The sequence below is a fragment of the Lactuca virosa genome, chromosome 3 (genome assembly GCF_052849685.1).
Source record: "Lactuca virosa cultivar CGN04683 chromosome 3, Lactuca_virosa_CGN04683_v6, whole genome shotgun sequence".
In the NCBI taxonomy this organism is placed as follows: Eukaryota; Viridiplantae; Streptophyta; class Magnoliopsida; order Asterales; family Asteraceae; genus Lactuca; species Lactuca virosa.
In genome coordinates this window covers 43,146,266-43,159,999 of record NC_136428.1, presented here as the reverse complement: position 1 = coordinate 43,159,999, position 13,734 = coordinate 43,146,266, and the positions used below count along the sequence as shown (strand labels likewise).

General features: G+C 35.5%; 1 protein-coding gene across 2 annotated transcripts; it reads left to right on the top strand.

Annotated features, from left to right (window-relative positions):
• Positions 1-9,310: 9,310 nt before the first annotated feature.
• Positions 9,311-12,846, top strand: LOC145165560 (bZIP transcription factor 68-like). 2 transcript variants are annotated; one of them, XM_079084302.1, is made up of 15 exons: positions 9,311-9,729; positions 9,997-10,107; positions 10,195-10,287; positions 10,451-10,504; positions 10,602-10,676; positions 10,787-10,873; positions 10,967-11,023; positions 11,112-11,281; positions 11,385-11,439; positions 11,522-11,564; positions 11,660-11,791; positions 11,864-11,916; positions 11,992-12,069; positions 12,259-12,384; positions 12,473-12,846. In XM_079084302.1, the coding sequence occupies exons 3-15, from the start codon at positions 10,216-10,218 to the stop codon at positions 12,530-12,532; spliced, it is 1,062 nt and encodes a 353-aa protein (XP_078940428.1). In that variant the 5' UTR covers positions 9,311-9,729; positions 9,997-10,107; positions 10,195-10,215; the 3' UTR covers positions 12,533-12,846. The 2 variants fall into 2 exon arrangements, with proteins under 2 accessions (XP_078940428.1, XP_078940427.1); XM_079084301.1 differs by having other exon boundaries at positions 9,312-9,729; positions 11,858-11,916.
• Positions 12,847-13,734: the final 888 nt, after the last annotated feature.

Below are 13,734 nucleotides of genomic sequence, written 5' to 3'. Positions count from 1 at the left end.
AAAACGATGAGCCAAACGATGAGCCAAACGATGACCCAAGCGATGTCCTCGTCATCTAGCAGAGTATGGATGACAACCACGGACTATTCTAGACAGTCCAGTGGAACACTAACAGGCTCGCAACCTGTAGGTGTTGTGAACGATGTGTTCACCGGTGTACTCTAAAAACCCGTTCACATGTATTGCGAGTGGATTCTCAGAAACGATATTGTTGATAAACGAAATAGACCTGGCAGCTATGGATTTAGTGTCTGCTGAGTAAACCCTGGCAACTATGGATTTAGTGCGCGTTGAGTAAACCCTGACAACGATGGATTTCGTGCCTATTCCTTAGGATGATCCTTAGAAATGAATGAACAAGAAATAGCTGATTCTTAGGGTAGATCCTTAAGAGTAAATAAGATAATGGGGATGGGTAATTGGGTTAATTGTTTGATGATTAAACATAATAATTATATTATTGTGGGTTGAAAACCCTATGTACTCATCAGGTTTCCCAACCTGACCCACTCAGTTTATTTGTATCACAGGTGTCGATATGAAGTTACATTACACTGAGAGATTTAAAAGAGATGTAGATCACTAGTGTAAATGAATGTAAGTTCTGTTTATGCTTATGTTTCTGTATTGACGATGAGATCCCAAATGTTTTAAAAGTGAATAAAAATACATTTCTTTAGAAATGCTTTGATAACGTATTTATCATATTTTACTGGGAACAAATTCCGCAACATTTTTATTGAAAGAAGAACTCTGATTTTTATAAAGCATAAACAAAATCGGTCTTTTCTGGCCGTGAAAATGGGGATGTCACAGTTGGTATCAGAGCATTAGTTTAAGCGAACTAGGAATATGGATTTATTTCTAGACTTAAACTTAGAATGTTAAGTGATGATCGTGAAGAGTGTGTCTAGTATATTTAGGTAATACACCTGAATAGACACAAGCACTAGCTTATTTAGGGAAAATTCCTAACATGCTTTTATGTGCTAAATGATTTATGATGCTTTATGATGCTAAATGTATGATCAGATCTATGGTCTGTTGCCGACCGGATCTGGAAACTTTATGTGTTCAGATTTCTAAACGTTTAATTACGGTATTAGAACTGGCATGTAACTTTTCGGAGTAATAAGGAGGATTACACGTCTAAACCCTCCTCTATCTATATTCTCGTCTCGATACACCGAACGCCTGCTTTGGTGTATAGAATGTCATGGTGAAGACTCGTAGTGAATTGAGTAAATGAAGGAAATGAGAAGGCTTACGATAGTGAATGATACCTATCGGAAGATATCGTAAGAGTGGTATCTTGCCTTTAGAGTACGCCAGGAAAAATAACAGTACGTTTAGAGGAGTACGGTACGTCCGAAGTACACCTTCGATTGGCAGGATGATGAAACGATTGGCGTAATTCCTGAAGCTATCCTACCCTCTGACATTTTCACCACCGAGTTGCAGCAGAATTGATTATTGAAGATACACATGGAAGAAATCCTAGTAGAGTCTAGGGAAAATTTTATGATTGATTGGACACATTTTTATGTGTTAAAATTGTTTTTGTGATAGTAACTTGGAAAGCTGCGAGACAATACTTGGGACGAGTATGAGTAGGTGTGAATGGTAGTAGAGGCCTATACTACCGGAAGCACATGACTCACACTTGGATCAAAGAAAGTCACAAGGTTACCAAGAAGCTAGTAATTGATACCATTTTATTCAAGTATGTCGTTACCATTCTTTCGGTAATGACTAAGAAGATTGTTGTTATTCCGACCCTAGTGGTCATATCGAATTGAGTCCGACTAAGACGAGTATGTTACATGGTTCAGAGAACCAAGTCTGATCTGGAAGACTCTAAGAGACCTGAGTCTAAGCGTAGCAACATACGATGATAGGTCATTAGAATATGACACATCGTTCCATTGTAGTAATAAAAGAACTTATCTTAAGTTCGTATCCAGTAAGGATCGAGATTGTGACTTGAAGGTCATAATTTGGAGTCTAACGTGAGATAGGGAGCAAGTGCAAGATTGAGCACCGCCTGCAGTCAAAGAGCCAAGAGTTAGATACTCATTTGAAGAAACGAGGAAGTTACGATTATTACCTAGGATGAAGAGATAACGTATGGAGTCATTATACTGTCCTGTTTCGTTGATGATTCCGGGACGTAATCATCCTAAGGGGGATATAATTGTAACGCCCGTAGATCCGGGCTAGTCAAATTAGAGATAATAGGGGTCGAAAACGGCTTTTCGACAAAAGATTATTTAGAATAAATAATCTTAACTATGTTGTAGAGTATGTCTCAAGGGTTCCGTAGATATAAAGAACGCCGAAATCCGAGTTATAACGAAGAAGTTATGGCTCGTCGAAGTTTTACGGCAAAACCGGCACGACACCGGGAGACGTAAATAGTGAATTTACGATAGAGTGATTTTTAGCATTAGCAATTTGAATGAAAGTTGTAGAATATGTTAAACCGAGAACATCCATAAAAAGAACGCCCAAATCTGACTTCGTATGAGGAAGTTATGAATTTTCTAAGATCTGGCATAGCAGTGCACGGCCCGAAACTCGAATTTTAGTTTGAGCGGTTTTTGGCCTATGCGACCTAAATGAGAGTTGAAGGTCTCATTAGAGGTGTCGGACATTGCCATTTCTCCACACCTCTCAAGCCTTCTTTCTCTCTCTAGAACCTCTCTCTAGCTCCCCTTAAGCCCCCTAAAGTCTAGGTAAACCCCCTAGCACCCGAAGGAAGCCCCGAGGCTCCCGGAGTCCCGAGAAAAAGGGTCTTTCGGCTCGGAAACGCTGCTCCAGCGAAGCCCGGTTTTGCGAAAAACCCTCTGTAAGTGAGCTATGCCTACCCTATCTTTAGTATAGCTTATGTTTTAATATAGTAACGTTATTAGGAACTTATAATAAGTATTTGGGCTATTATTATGAGTTATATAATAGTGTTGCTTAACGCTTATATAATAGTAATAATAGCTAGACTATTAAGTAGTCGCAGTTAACGTTAGACTAAACTCTAGTGGTAATGATACTAGGTTTTGTCCGAGGGAAATTGTTTTAACAGTAACGAAGTGCTGTCCGAGTACCGAGTCATCACCTTATCAGGTGAGTGCATAGTTACTTTCATCTTACACATAGATATGAAGTATTTTATATAAATTACGTGCTATGTGTGCATATTATCTGAATACTTGTTGTCTATGCTGGAAGAACGATTTTATACACGTTTTAAATGATTTAAACTGTATATGTATTTTATATCTACAAAATGTGTTGGGTAAAACATGGGTAGATTAGAGGTGAGATAAATGATGAACGATGAAAGATGAGATGAATGATGAGCGATGATATATGAGTGGTAAAATATGGTGCGAAGCGATGAGCCAAAACGATGAGCCTAAGGATGAGCCAAAACGATGAGTCAAACGATGACCCAAGCGATGTCCTCGTCATCTAGCAGAGTATGGATGAAAACCACGGACTATTCTAGACAGTCCAGTGGAACACTAACAGGCTCGCAACCTGTAGGTGTTGTGAACGATGTGTTCACCGGTGTACTCTAAAAACCCGTTGACATGTATTGCGAGTGGATTCTCGGAAACGATATTGTTGATAAACGAAATAGACCTGGCAGCTATGGATTTAGTGCCTGCTGAGTAAACCCTGGCAACTATGGATTTAGTGTGCGTTGAGTAAACCCTGACAACGATGGATTTCGTGCCTATTCCTTAGGATGATCCTTAGAAATGAATGAACAAGAAATAGCTGATTCTTAGGGTAGATCCTTAAGAGTAAATAAGTTAATGGGGATGGGTAATTGGGTTAATTGTTTGATGATTAAACATAATAATTATATTATTGTGGGTTGAAAACCCTATGTACTCACCAGGTTTCCCAACCTGACCCACTCAGTTTATTTGTATCACAGGTGTCGATATGAAGTTACATTACACTGAGAGATTTAAAAGAGATGTAGATCACTAGTGTAAATGAATGTAAGTTCTGTTTATGCTTATGTTTCTGTATTGACGATGAGATCCCAAATGTTTTAAAAGTGAATAAAAATACATTTCTTTAGAAATGCTTTGATAACGTATTTATCATATTTTACTGGGAACAAATTTCGCAACATTTTTATTGAAAGAAGAACTCTGATTTTTATAAAGCATAAACAAAATCGGTCTTTTCTGGCCGTGAAAATGGGGATGTCACACATTACACTTCCACCAAATGCCTAATGGTATAGCATATTACTAGCCGTTAACCTAATGATTAAGCAAACAAAGCAAGTAGGATCCTCCATAGGATTTTCCTGATTAGGAAAGGTATAAAAAGCATGTAGTAGCTTATAACCTGTTTCTGAAACTTTGAGCACAAACACATATACATTCATTCACCATTTTGATACCAAATAATTTATTTCCATGCATATTATCACCAGGGGCGAAGCCAAAATTTTAGAATAAGGGGGCTTGAATTATAATAAGATGTTAAAGTGTATTTTTATATCAATAAGATGTTAAAGTGTATTTTATATCTCAATAACTTAATGGCGACGATAAATTTGACAAGGAAGTTATGTCGCTAATCATGATTTCTTAAAGCACATGCTCGAAACATGAGTCATTTAATAGCCTCAACATAAGCTTTACTTTGTAATAATTAATAAGAATTTACCTCTCTTAAAATCGAAAATTATTTTTTTCAAGTTCAACATTAGTTGGTTTTTCGATATTACTATTCTTCATGTTTTTTTGACAATTTTGGTCCTTGGTTTATAGGCGTGCTTACAATTCTATATCTTTTCTTTTGTAGGTCATATTTTGACACTTTGTTTATTTTCGGTGGATACGTGTTCTTTCCACCGCCCATCTAAACCAATAGAGATGGATTGTCTGACACAGTTCCTCGGGTTTACTCCCTCATGTCACCGCTCACTATCCTATAACCCATCGCCTTCGATCCTTCCTCAACCCTCTTCGTCTCCACCGCTTCTCCCGTTTTCTTCATTACACATTCATCTTAACCATTTGATACCTTCATCGACATCCTGCTATTTGGTCACAAATCCTCTTCATCGACATCTAACCACCGATATCAACACCGCCTCTGACTCCTTTCATATTCTTTGGTTGCAACAGTTTTACTCTACCCATCGTCTTCCATAGAACAGTTGCTTCATTGAGATGTTGGATGAGATCACTGATATCAACACCGCCTCTGACTCCTTTCATCTTCGACGTAGTCGAAGCCTGAAGATAATCGTTTTTTTGGGGGGATTGGGCTTTCCAGAGAACACCACCGCTTCGTACATTCCTCCTGACCACCGACTTAATCCTCCAAAACTCTCAAATGTTTACCAATCGACCACCGCATCATAGATTCGTATCTGTTTCGTGCCCTACCCATCGACGTAGTGCGTCTCGGTTGGAGGAATCGTCTTCTCCATGGTCAGTCGGTCACAGCGCACTGCGTGGTCGGCTACATAGGGCGTCCGCTTACTACCAGTTATTCGCCTTATTCTTTGAATCGATTTCTTCCACCTGCTTGTGTGTTGCAGCTGATCAGAAGTTCTACTTATCTCTGTCTCCATTTGCTCCCACTTTTTGTTATTAGGTGTGATGGTTGTTGATGCGATGAAGGTTTGAATCTGATTTGCTGTTTCAGGTGACAAATATTGATCTTTTTGCTCTTTGTTTCCGATACGTTCATGTGTTTCTCCAATCTGAACGATTTGTTCTTTTTCTATACTTTCTTTTGATTTATGTGTAACACAGATGCTTTCCTATTTTTAGGTATGTTACAGTGCACACCAATTGTTTGTTGTAATGTTCCACCTGTTGGATTGTCAATTTTAATTAAATTAGCTTACACAACTGCTCAGTTTGGGACAATATGTCCAAAGAAGTAATAATTTTGTCATGAAATTGTTAGTTTTCACCACAAACGTATGTATGTATGTGATTGTTTATCTGCTTTTTGTAGATAAATGGGAAGAATTGTACCTGAATATGTCAATGAGTTTGTTGATGTAGGTAAGATCTGTATTTTTACTTCATCATATCGTTATTAAAATATTTCACCTTATTCTTTGGTAATTGCAGGTGAATGATAATCGATGTACTCTTAACTAGGTATTATAGATGGAATTCATTTTCTTTTCTCTTTCAACATTAAGAACATATATTTATGTCATATGAATTTCATTATGAAGATATGGTTTCAGGTGAGTTACATTTTTTTTTTGGTTTTCTTTAAGATTTGTTTTTATAAAATTTGGTCATTTATGTTATCAACCTCCATTGGTTGACCTTTGACACCTAATATACCCAATTTGTTTGGCAATGCTTATCCAAGTTCGTGATTGTTTGTTTTTATTTTTTTGAATGTGAATTTACAGGTCATCGGTGTGATCAGTCAAAATGACGGGTGACAACCAAAGCTTATGTGATCAGAAAGTTAGTTAAACCCAAATTCCATAGAAAGATTTATTGTGTTATTGTTTACAAACCCACCAAGGTATGAGACAGGGGCAATTTTGTCCCCTTTTGTTTATAATTTTTTTTGTGTTTATATACTGGCACTGCTATGGCTGGTGAAACTTCTGCAGAGCTTCCTGAGGCTCTATGGAAAGAGAGCTTAAAGCAAACTACAAAGTCAAAGGGAGTTGCACAGGTAGTTTCTCGCAACATTTATCTAAATTTCTTTTGGTCTTAACCTTATAAAGACGTATCATGATATAAGTCTCAATCCTTCTTTTTATCGTTGCATAAACACGAATATTTTTTACTGATTTTATCTTTCATATCGATAAGTTTATGATGAACAGCTGCAGATTATATAAATACGTTTGTCTGTTTAAATAAATAATCTAATTTGTGTGTTTGTGTATTTGCCTGTGTATGTTGTGTAATAAACAATCCAATAAAAAACATGGTTATTAGTAAGTATCTAATCTGCCACTCTTTTTGTTTATCAAATGTCTAAAATGCCCTTTATTAACTATGACAATTAGCTTATTTACTAACCTATTTGAATGATTTTTCAGCATTCATGCTGAATGTGCCATTATCATGTTTGATGTAACTGCAAGTAGGGGTGAGCGTGGTGCGGTTTTTGGCTAAAACCGAACCGAAAACTGCAACTTTGGTTTTTTGAAGTTTAGAAACCGCACCGTTCGGTTTGTATGCGGTTCGATTTTTGCGATTTTTTATGCGGTTTTTTGCGGTGCGGTTTTTTTTGCGGTTTTTTGTCAGTTTTTTTATTTGGTTTTGTTTTGCCTTTTTACTAAAACTTAGGTAAGTCAACGAGTTACTTTGATTCGGATGAGGATTGTTAATCATTTCTTAAGAAACTTTATGTAGATATGAATCGATACCACTACTTATTGGTTTGAACTCAAATGACATAACCACTCATCCGACATGCTTCTAATGCGTGAATATAATACGAATTAAATATAATATTTGTTTCGCAGGTACATGAGATAACATCAATTAATGTATTCGTAAAAATGATACTATCATCACTAGTACTCTTCGTTTTCATATGTTAAAAAATATAATAAACATTATTTGTTCTTGTAAATATACTATATATATGTTTAAAAAATATATAATCATCCTCTGATAAGATAGATATTTATATTTATAAAAAATTTAATTGTCATGAGTTCTTCATTCTTACAAATATCAATACTTAATATATATATATATATATATATATATATATATATATATATATCGGTGCGGTTCGGTTTTTTGCGGTTTTTGCAAGACTAGAAAACCGCACCGCACCAAACATTTTCGGTTTTTGCAAAACTAAAAGCCGCACCGTCGGTTTTCATTTCGGTTTCGGTTTTGGTTTATGCGGTTTTTTCGGTTTTTTTGGTTTGCGGTTCGGTTTTTGCTCACCCCTAACTGCAAGGTTCACTTACAAGAATGTTACCACATGGCATCGTGATCTTTGCCGATTAGTTTTGTGGTATTTTTTCTTGCATTTTTTTTATCATGAATCTCTATTGTTTCTTGATGTATAGTTATATGGATTTTTATAGCGTTTGTGAGAACATCTCAATTGTGCTATGTGGAAACAAAGTTGATGTGAAGAATCGTCAAGTGAAAGCAAAACAACTTACTTTTCACAGAAAGAAGAACTTGTAGTATTATGAAATCTCAGCCAAGAGTAATTACAACTTTGAGAAGCCTTTCCCTTTCATGGAGGGGGGCAGGGGCAAAATGGGAATAAAGTTTAGACCTTTGTGATGAATACCAACTTTGTTAACTGATAGCAACCTCCGCCCCCCGTGGAGCGGGGGAACTCCCTCTAGTTATTACTAATAATATGCAATTGTAGGTCATAAATATCTTATTTTCATTTGAAAAAATGAATTAATGGTTCTTTTTTGTTCATGTTTTACATACTCTATGATTTTATCATTTACCCTAAGATTATAAGAAACTAATAATAATACATCATTTACAAATTATATTGCTAAAGAAAATAACTACAAGTTATAGAAAACTTAAGTGTGTAATAACTATTAAGATGACTTGTTATTGAAATTGATGTTTGTAAAGTAGAAAGTAAAAGTGACGCTCTTTGTGTCTGCCATGAATATTATAAAAAAATTATGTTTGTGTGATTGCCAAATTTCTTGAAGCATTAGACAAATTAAACAATTGGGATAAAAAAATTATGTTTGTGTGATTGCCAAATTTCTTGAAGCATTAGACAAATTAAACAATTGGGCCATGGGGTAGGTGGGCTACATAGTGAAAATCCAAGGCCTTAAGCTATGAAATGCAATGCTATGAAAAGTAACCAATTTTTTGGTTAATAAAAATAAAAAATGTTGGGGGAGGCAAAGCACCTGCTGGCCTCCCTATTGCCTCCGCCCCTGATTATCACATGATTGTTGATGGTTGATAGTATGTACCGGAGGTAGGAGTCGTAAACCATGGGCCCGAGCCAAACAATATGCTATTAACAAATACATACATGCAAAAAGTCGAACCTAAGAAGACATTTGACTACGAGGGTATTATGTTTGATTTTAAATTGGATATGTTGATACTTTTTATATCTTATAAGTGGCTTTTATGTTTGATTATGTTATAATATCAGGAGTTGTTTGTTGTATAAAATACAAGGATTATTATTTAACATATGATTCGCATATCTTAGATGTTAGGTACACAAAATAAGTTTTCAATGATGAAGAAAAGATACATTGGTGATGGTATGTTAACCTAATTTTAAATTCTATATTTTTTTAGCGAATAAAAAAAATCAAGTCGCGCTTGGCCCTGTAGGGTTGAAATTCTTCGTTATTGGCCATCGGCGAACAAAGGGTCCCAATGCCCATCACCACCCCATTGGTCCCACGGCAGATCCTATAAGCTTTTCTTATCGTACGTCAGCGCAAATCCGTCGCCCTCCGCACTTCGTATTTGCTCACAATCATCATCCATCAATTCAAAGCTCGCTCTCTTGCCGGACAGAGGAGGGATACTCTGTTATGTAAACTACAGACCTCCGTCCAGTATATCAGCATATTTTGCATCGAAGAATTTGATCTCCAATCAACAATCCTGGAGTTGCCTCTGTTTTGCCCTAATTTTCCCTGATTAGGGTTTTCAGTTCCATCTTGCTTGCCTTACAATTGGAAAAAAAAACTCACCGGTTTGATTCAGTGGTTTACAAGGATTCACGGTAAGTTAATCTAATAAAACCTTATGGAATTATATACATGAGAATGTTGAACCTTGGTGCGATCTTTCATGGATTTTGATAAATTTGTTTTTCACTTTACGTTGATGTTTGAGGTGAAAGTTAGTTTTTATGTTGTTTTGTGATTCTAATGAGCCGTTAATATTGAATTTGATAAATAAATATGACATTATTAGGGGCTTATAATTAAAGAAAATTGCCGATTACGTCTCTGGAAGTTCATAATTTAACAGCTGTGGCATATCACAGGTGACAGAAATCTGTAGAAGGAAAAATATTTTTTTGATTTGAACTGATAGGGCTTCAAGTCCAACTGTGAACCCCAAGGTTCATGCCAACAAGTAGTGCCTTATTCAAAGTGTAAGCCCTCAATGTGTCTTTATGTAAAGTTTTCAACTTCCTTTTAATATGATGCTGTCTTGAAATCTAGTGGTAGGATGATTGTAGGTTAAAACCTGGTTTTGAGTAATGGGAAGTAGGGAGATGGATAAACCTGCAAAGGAGGCAAAAGAATTGGCAAAAGAGACACCAACTTCCCAGGTGAATTTAATGCTCTTTCTCCATTTTTAGGTGTACATAAATGATGTTGTACTTATTACATTCATCATATATGTATATATATATATATATATACCTATTACTGAACTGAGTGTCAGAACTCAGAATGACATATTTATATCTGTTGTATCTTTTCTATGTTCAGGAGCAGTCCTCAGGTAATCCCATGGGGGCTGTCCCTGATTGGACGGGTTTTCAGGTTTCATATCTTTTAACACTTTTAAGCTTTGAAAATTTGAAGCATGTATGATGTGAGTCATTTGACTGAATCTAGGTGATATGTACATCTTGAACAGGCTTATTCCTCTATGCCTCCACATGGGTACTTAGCATCAAGTCCTCAAGCACCTCCCTACATGTGGGGGGTTCAGGTACTTTACTAGACTTGTTGGATTATTGATTTTTCTCAATGTAATTCTTGCATCCAACTTATTCTACATTGAATTATTCTGCATCTTTTAATAGCTATGTGTACTTGCAGCATCTTATGCCACCTTATGGTGCACCTCATCCGTATCTTGCTATGTATCCCCATGGTGGCATGTATACTCATCCATCTATGCCTCCGGTATTCTTGTTATCATTTTATCATTTTTGTGCTAGAGTTTTTTCCTTCTTCCTTACAGGAACTGATGTTGAAACATATTTTGAATTTAACCAGGGATCATATCCTTATCCATATGCAATGCCCTCTCCAAATGGTGTTGCTGAAGCTTCTGTGAGTTGCCTGAGCTAATAAATTTATAAACTTTTTACTATTCGAAAGTTTATAATATGTTAAAAACAACGTTTTAATTTGCATGTAGGGTAATACTACACCTGGCAGTGTGGAAGTGAATGGTAAGTCATCTGAGGGTAAGGAAAAACTTCCTATTAAAAGATCAAAGGGAAGTCTTGGAAGTTTAAATATGATCACTGGCAAGAACAATGAATCCAGTAAAGCTGGTGCATCTGCTAATGGATCTTATCCCAAAAGGTAATAACAAATAAACAAATAAACATTATCAATGGAATGTTGACCACCATTTGACCTTGTTTATGTGTATATAAAGTTTACTTGATTGATATTGGATTTGCAGTGGTGAGAGTGGAAGTGAAGGTTCAAGTGAAGGAAGCGATGCAAATTCTGAAAATGTAGGTATTCTTACAAGTACTTGTTTAATACAACTGAACTGATGGATGAGTATGTGAGATGGTATTGCTGTTGTGTTTGCAGAATTCACAAATGAAGTCAGGATCCAGGCAGGATTCTATGGAAGGTTGGGTTTTTAGTTCTAGAAGCTTCTTACATGGCTCCAGTTGTGCATTGTTTTCTGTTAATTATAAGTAAGTATGTTAATATTGGGTACTACAGGTGAAGAATCTCAGAATGGAAACAATGTGCATGGTTGTCAAAATGGAGGGCCAAATCATTCAATGGCGATTGTGCCAATATCAGGTCCAGGAAGTGTTGTAGGTCCCACCACAGGCACAAATTTAAATATTGGTATGGTGCAAATGTAAATGTAAATTCATCCTACTCTCATATTCCTGCAATTAACTTCTGCTCCAGTTTCAGGGGGAATGCTTGCTGGCTCAAGGGAAACCATTCAGCCACAGATCTGGCTACAGGTGTTGTTCTGTTTTAACTTTTATCCTCTTATTAGTATAATTTTGGATGATTAATAAAAGGGATTCTTATTTCAGGATGAAAGGGAGCTAAAGAGGCAGAGAAGGAAGCAATCCAATAGGGAATCTGCTCGCAGATCCAGATTACGCAAACAGGTAAGAAACGTTTCCCTTTCAGAAAGAAATTTATTTTTATTACAGCATTCTACTTTGAAAAAATGATGAAATTATAGCATTGTACTTGCAATCATTTTCTTATTAGGATATATATATATTATATAGTTTGAAAAAAATGCTTGCTATATATTTAACCCAAAAAAATTGAATGATGGGGTGGGGAGTCAGGCGGAATGTGACGAGCTGGCTCAACGGGCAGAAGCGTTGAAGGATGAAAATGCGTCTCTTAGAGCAGAAGTGAGCCGTATTAGGACCGATTATGACCAGCTTCTTGCTGAGAATGCATCCCTTAAGGTGCTGCCTGCTAATTCTATTAAACTTATTTTATTATTATTATTATCATTTTATTTTTGTAATTTTGATGAGGATATGGTTTTTGCAGGAGAGACTTGGGGAAACTCCTAAAAAAAATAATGAAGAGGGAGAACACAAACATAGTTGACAGCTGCTGGGGTTTAACCTAACGGAATGGAACTAGCAAACAGGAAAAATCTGTGGTTTTACTTAGTAGTAGATTGATACTGACCATTTTTCCTCTTAGATGGCAGGATATTAATGACATGATATCAATTGTATCCATCTTTTCTGAATTCATCTATCTTTTGAGGTTGTTGAGTGTAGAGTGCCAACACTTCATGTTCCTAAAATAGGCTTAGCTTTTTACCTCTCTAGATTTTTGTATTTACTAAATGCAATCGGATGGCTTCTACATTTTAGGTCAAAATACATTATGTTATATGACTTCAAAACTTTTCATCTCAGCTCTTTAAATTGCAGACGAAAAATTTTGTTTTCAATCTATCAATGGTAGCCGTGGATGTAGATTTTTAACAATTTAGTCTTTGACGTTGACATTAGATAGTGATATAATGTTTAGTCTTTACTAATTCGTAAACCTTTTAGTCTTTGCCATTAAAGAATCTTTTGACGTAGACAAGCTTATATCGTTAAGCATTTTATTGAAAAAAAATATTAAACTGATTAAAAATATTCGTAACAGGAACAAGGTTTGTTTGTTGTTTATGATTTTGGTTGGGAATTGGGATGTGACCTTAGTCCACAATACATACAAGGAGGTTTTGTTTACGTACTTACAAGGTGGGAGTACAATAGAAAAATTTTATATACTAGTTGTGGGATCATTGTGTATTAGATCGATTAAAAAAGGTAAATATGAGGTGCAAACATCAAATATTTTTAAAATAAAATTTCAAAATAAAAACAACCGAAATGAAGAACAGTTAAGTACTTCAGTCTATATTAATAAAAAAAAAAACTATTGATATATTTTAAAGAATTGTCCTGAATCACAAATTTCTAAAGAATTTTTTGAATAAAAAATAACATTACATGTCTTATCGCTAAACACACGTTGAATGAAAAAGAAAACCAAATTATCGGATTGTTAGGCCGTCGATTGTCTTCTAACAGGTAGTAATCAATTTATTTTTTTCCTTTCTACTTTACTTCTACATTTCACTCTTCAGTCCACAAGCTAATCTCTCTTTAACAAAAATAAAAAACCAAAATAAAATATAATCAAAGATATAGAAACATAAATGAAATATTATGCCACATAAAAATCTCAAAAGCAATGAGCTATTTTAAAAACTTTATAACCACATTGTTTGGTCAAAAAATTAA